This window comes from Crocodylus porosus, unplaced genomic scaffold (assembly GCF_001723895.1).
Source record: "Crocodylus porosus isolate Cpor-Errol unplaced genomic scaffold, CroPor_comp1, whole genome shotgun sequence".
NCBI classification, from domain to species: domain Eukaryota; kingdom Metazoa; phylum Chordata; order Crocodylia; family Crocodylidae; genus Crocodylus; species Crocodylus porosus.
In genome coordinates this window covers 43,859,959-43,865,958 of record NW_017728948.1, presented here as the reverse complement: position 1 = coordinate 43,865,958, position 6,000 = coordinate 43,859,959, and the positions used below count along the sequence as shown (strand labels likewise).

The following is a 6,000-nucleotide window of genomic DNA, read 5'->3' as shown; positions in this document are numbered from 1 at the left end:
GCTCTGCTGTTTGTGTTTTATATTTTGTTAACCCTGTTTTTTATCAATGATTGTGTGTAACCTCTGTTGAATCCTGCCCTCTTGGGGCATTGTAGTGTCCACTATACCCTCTGATTTATGCCTGTTATGTTCCCAGTATTAAAAGGTATATGGTTAAGTCCCCATTGGTGGTCTGGCTCTGCTCTATAGGGGAGGAGAGTCCCTTCACCTCCCACAGTGCTTTTGCACCTGCTTTGATCCCTTCAATTGGAGAGGGGGTATCTCTTGGAGTACCGCCCGCATTACAGTACTTATGTACTTGAATTTATCTCTGGTACAAAGGCTGAGAGTAGATGAATCCTACAGCCCTACTTTTGTATAACTGAGATTTATCATGACAGTGAATTACAATTTAATATAATTTATGTTTTATGCAGAACATGTTGCTTTTTCATTGAAAGAGTGTTCTAATGAACCTTGTTGAATAGATGAGTTCTTTCCTACTACCCAGCTGCAGCATGAATAACATCAACTGAAAAATATTCAGATTTTATATTTACATAGTGATATTTAGTTGCACAATTTAAAGATAGATACATGGAATTTTCTACTGTAACTGGTTTGTATGTAATATAAAAATAATTTATCCCTGAAATTCACTATTTTAGCAATAGCATTACTTATGGAAACAATTAGTCAATATAACATTCATTTAGTAAACATTATAATTTATTGCTACTTTTTAATTTCACGTCTCATATTCACATGATGCTTTTATATTCACTTTATAAACTGCATATGTACAAAAACCACATCTCAGTGAAATACAGCTACCACTGGGGAGTCCAAGAGAATGGATACTTTATGATATTTGTGTTCTTAGAACAGAAGGAGCTTTTTATTTTCAAATAAAAATACCGTAATCTAACAGTTTAATTTGAATCTCATTTAGCTTTCTTGAAATACATGTTTATATAAATAGAAACTTTTAACATCACTCTTAGTAAGAATATCTCTTACATTTTAAGAAGCAGAAGTATTTTTTCCCAGTACTTGGGGGGAACTAAACAAGCATTATGAGTTCAAACCAGGGCATCTAACTGATGGCTTGTGGCCACATGCAGCCCCTGAGGAGTTAACCTGCAGCCCTTGGTATTCCAGGTCCAGGTGCTGTTCCCCTCCCTGTCCCCTCCCAGCTCTAGCTCCTGCTGCCTGTCCATGCCCCTGGTTGGTGTGGCATGGCCTGTAGGGCTGAGGGAGCTCACAGCTAGGGGAACTTGGGACACCCAGGGACCCTGTGCAGCATGGGGATGTTGGTGTAGCTCATGAAGGTCACCTGCTGGGGAAGATAAGGCCCTCTGTGGCACAGCATGGTGCAAGGGTACTGGGGCAGTGCAGTTGGGGGTGGGGGTTATGGCACAGCATGCAGACTGCACAGCTGTGGCCAAGGCACTTGGAGCTCCTGGTCACTTAAAAGTGGGATAGTTCTGTGTTATAGAACTAAGTATAGGTCAGATACAAACTCTCTTGTTTAGAACTGTGATTCTTAGAATAAAGCCAGCACACTTATGATGGAACAGAACTGGGGTCAGTTCCTCACCTGAGTAGGAAAGGACACACAACCAACTGTTGGCATATAGCGTGTGTTGCACAGAAGGTGATATATAGCAGTTGGTAACTTTCACACACTACTAATGAAGTTCATAAGTCAACAGTTAATTTTTTTGTATGCTGAAAGCAGTTATTTTCTTAGGACTTTATAATTTATTCAGGAACCACAAATTTTCAATATAAAATTTCAAGCACATTATATTTTAACTATTTGACAAAGTCTAGCATTTGGCCATGTGAAATACTTATTTTCTGTATTTCCTAGGCTAGTAGTTTTCAACCTGTGGTCTGTGGACTATGTCTAAGGGGCTTGCAAAAGATTACTATGATCAACCAAAAGTATGTGAATACCTGCACTTACAATTCAAATGGGCCCATACCTCCAGTCAAAATTTATGAAGAGGTCCGCAAATGAAAAAAGATTGAAAACCACTGTTCCGGACTTCCAATCAGAAATCTAACAAAAGTTTCCACGCTGTTGGGAAGGTGACGGGTAAACATATCTGAAAGTACACATACAGTTTTCTTCAGGTGCTGTGTTTACTTGACTCGGGGTCAGATCCTTTTCTGTTTTGTCTAGCGCAGTGATTCTCAGAGGGAGAACCCTGAGGCACCCTAGTGTGCTGTGAGAACGGTGGAAGTGTACTGCAAACAAATGACCTGGCTGGACTGGCTTTGCAGGGCTGGATGGAGCTCCGCCCACATTGCACCACGTGGCTGGGTTGGGCCTCGGGCCCGCCAGCCCCATACACAGACTTATGCATGAGGTTTGCCATGAATTTTAACCCAGAAAAAAGTATGCCTCAGATATCAAAAACTTGGGAAATGCTAGTCTAGTGGTACAGTGGAGTTAGAGAGGGGATAGATTTGACCCTCACTGTTTACAAATGGGATTTGCCTCCCTTGCAAGGTTAGAAGGCAAAACCCATTTGTAAACACTTGGTGAGTCAAAATGTGTAAGACTAGAACGTAAGCAAACCTGTGAGATGGCAGGCAGGGTAGAAATGCACTTGACAGACTAACTAAATCAGAAATGCATAAGCTTCTGTGAGTTAGAGCTCACTTTGCTTCATTTCACTGTTAGATGGATTCACAGTGAAACCCAAACCAAGTAAAACTTGTATGGTCTTAAGCTGGGTTAGACACCTGCAAACATAGGTCATGCTTTCTGAAAAATCTGTGTGTCTAGGTTAGTGTCATATTTTTGAATTGAAATCATACAGCTCTGGTGTGATTTAAACAAGACAATGAGTACATTCCATTATTTATACAGTTTTGCATTGAGATATAGTTTTCAGGGTCAAAGAATCCTAAGGTGTTCATAGTTTTGTGAAGGTTGAAACTGAAGAAAATTACTTGCCCCGCTTTTCTAAAACAAAAAAAGTGAGGTGGAAATGTAACATGCTGCCTGGCTTTGTGGATATGAGTGGAGCTATACTTCAGTTGCTGGCCCAGAGAGAAGGATATGGGTCATAATGGTACAGGAAGTCAAGGAAATTCAGTTATAAGTCAGATAGTAAAGGATCATATTTTAACAGTTGAAGGACTGAGGTTTTTAGTACTAGGTCCTTCTGTATTTGTGCATTGTATCAGTGGTTCTCAAACTGTGGTCTGCAGATGCCTGGTCAACCAGGAGCCCAGGGTAAGCAGTCTATAGATTGCACCAGTCCCTGCCTGCTTTTAGAAGGTTCATTGAGAAGTTTCATGGTGAGAGTGGATGGTGTACCACAAAAAAATTCTGGTGGCTGACATGGGTATATTGGTCCAAAAAGTTTGGGAACCTCTGTTTTATACAATACTTCATCAGTTTCACTCAGCTCCAAAAAGAAATTGGTGAGTTAAAAAGAAAACTCTATTTAATACTCATCGTCTTCTTCAAAATCTTCCCCTGCAGTAGCAGCTTCCAGTGCTGCAAGAGCTTCTGCTACTTCTGCATCTTCCTCCTCGATTTCCCCATTTACTTCTTCACAGTTAATGTTCTTTGCTTCTCTTGCTGCTCTCATGAAGCTCACAGATATGTTCCCATCGGGCATGTCCTCTGGGAAATATACATTTACAGACTCAGTTTTCATAGCTTTGTCTAATGAAGCACAGCTGTCTTTCACATGCACAGACAAGGATAAGTCCTTTTCCTTATTTATCCCTACAGAATCTGCTTTTTCATCAGAATGTGTACATTTGTCCAAAAAAATATCATTTTTAACATCATAGTAATGACTTGTTTGGCTGCTATTTTGAGTATAATCAAGGTCTGCTAATTGTATGGCATCATTTTGTGTCTCCAGTATTGCACTTTCAGTGAGAAAGATGTTTTCTACTGTAGACTGTGAGTTCTTATCTTGAATACTGTCTGGCTTTACGCAGACTGGCTTCCCATGATGGCCTGTGTCCAGATTACGTTCTTTGCCAGGCTTATTTGGTTGAGAAAGTCCTCTGGTGTACAAGTCTCTTGTAGTATTGGCTGAAGAAGACTCTTCTTGCTGGGTGGAATTTCCATGTGTGCTTGTTTCTTTCATTTGGTTTGTAATGGGATTGGGAATGGAATGCACCCCCCCAGTACAGGAACTGACACCATTGACAGCAACACCAGAATTTGCAACATAGTTCCCTAGCTCATCCTCTTGAAGAGCAGGTCCTCCAGGATTCCAGAGGGCATCTTTTGTGCTATTTAACCTGTTTTTATTTTCTATTCTCTTTATATCATCATTTTGCAGTTTAGTTTTGGGCACTTGAATTTCACTATTTTGTTTGCAAATGAATTTATTGCTATTTTGGTCATCTTGTTTGTATCTGTTTATTTCATTGATATATCCAGATGACTGTGCTTCTTCTGGATCAAAAATGTAGCTAGAGAAATAAGAATTGTTAAAAGATTATTAATTGATATTTCCTTTAAACGATAGAAATTGAGAAGGGATTACATCTAACTCAAGATTCATGAGAGTAAATTAATATCACTATAACTCCTGTAGTGTGCACTAAACATAAACATGATTAACTGTTGTCATTCCCAAGACTGAACAGTATAGGACAACTGTGGCTCAATCTTTTTTTCACCTTTACACATCCGAGGGGCACTTACATAGCTGGGTGACTGCAATTTTTTACTCCAAGTCACAGCTTAGATTCTACTTGCCATTGTATAGCTATATAGGCAGTCCTTGACTTACAACTGTTCGAATTACAACAAATGGCACCTGCGACCTTCATAAATTACAAGACAGTTTTGAGGTTCCGATGGGGTTTTGACTTTATGACACTGGACACAGCTGCCTTCAGCTTGTAAGTCTGTTGTGGTGGGGCACGGGGGAGCAGATCAATGCCCCCACAATGAGGGAAGGATTGGGGCTAGGGCTGGGACAGGGACAGGGACAGGGGCTGCCCAGTGGGCTGTACCAGGCTGCACTCTGGACCAGTGGCAGAAGGTGTTGAGAATGGGGGCTATGTTCTCCTGCTGCTTGCCCAGCTAGGGCAGGCAGAACTGCTGTGCTGCCTCTGGACAGGTGGTGTGCAGCAGCCAGAGCTGCCCTGGCCTCCCTGCCCTGGCCTCCTTGCACCTCCTGGCCCTGCCCTGCCCCAGTATAATCAAGTATAATCAAGTGAAAGGGTGATTGGTGGCAGGGCACGGTTGAGAGTGGGGCATATGCCCTCGTATCTGGGTGAGGTGGGATGGGTAGGGCTGGGGCTGCACTGAGCTGCGCTCCAAGTGGGTGGCAGGGGCTATGGTGAATTTTATGGTGGCTGCAGCCCCCCCATGGCCCCTGTTCCTCCGCCTGCCCCACACACTCCCCCCTGCCTCCCCCATGCCCTGTTGCTGCCACCACTGCTGTGGTCCAGCCAGGGCAGGGTAAAGCCATGGCTTGTCCTGGAGGCACAGGGAGGCTGGGTGGCTCTAGCCACTGTGTGCCACTTGTCCATAGGCAGTGCAGCAGCTCCACCCCACCCTGGCTAGGCCAGCAGCTGGAGGGCATAGCTCCCACTCCCAGTGCCTTCTGCTGCCTACCCAGAGCGAGGCCTGGTGCAGCCCTGGCTCCTCCCACTCCATGCAGATCTGGGGGCACATGCCCTTCCAGACAGGTGTCAGGAGCAACTGGAAGAGTCACTGGACAAGCAGCTCCCAGACTCGTGGCCCACAGCCGCAGGAGCCACCCACTCCCTCCCCATACCCCACCACCCTGTCTGGGCCTCCCATGCCCCAGCCTCTGACCCAATTCCTCCCTTGCTGTGGGGGCACTGATCTTCCTCTCCACCACAACACTCTTACCAGCTGGAGGCAGCTGTGCTGAGTTTGGTAAAGGAACTAATCCCTCATTTATACCATTGCTCCTATGGGGAAATTGGTTCCTAGTTACAATATTTTGATCTAAGATGCAGTTTTCAGGAACCAATTGTGTCATAAGTCTGAAGGCT

General features: G+C 43.6%; 1 protein-coding gene across 2 annotated transcripts in view; it reads right to left on the bottom strand.

Annotated features, from left to right (window-relative positions):
- Window positions 1-517: 517 nt before the first annotated feature.
- The window catches only part of CUNH4orf19 (chromosome unknown C4orf19 homolog), an 83,805-nt gene continuing 78,322 nt past the window's right edge, over window positions 518-6,000 (bottom strand). For both annotated transcript variants that reach the window (XM_019553141.1, XM_019553140.1), the window contains one exon: window positions 518-4,437. In XM_019553141.1, coding sequence (XP_019408686.1) covers window positions 3,447-4,437 — 991 coding nt within the window. In that variant the 3' untranslated portion in view covers window positions 518-3,446. The remainder of the gene's footprint in view (window positions 4,438-6,000) is intronic.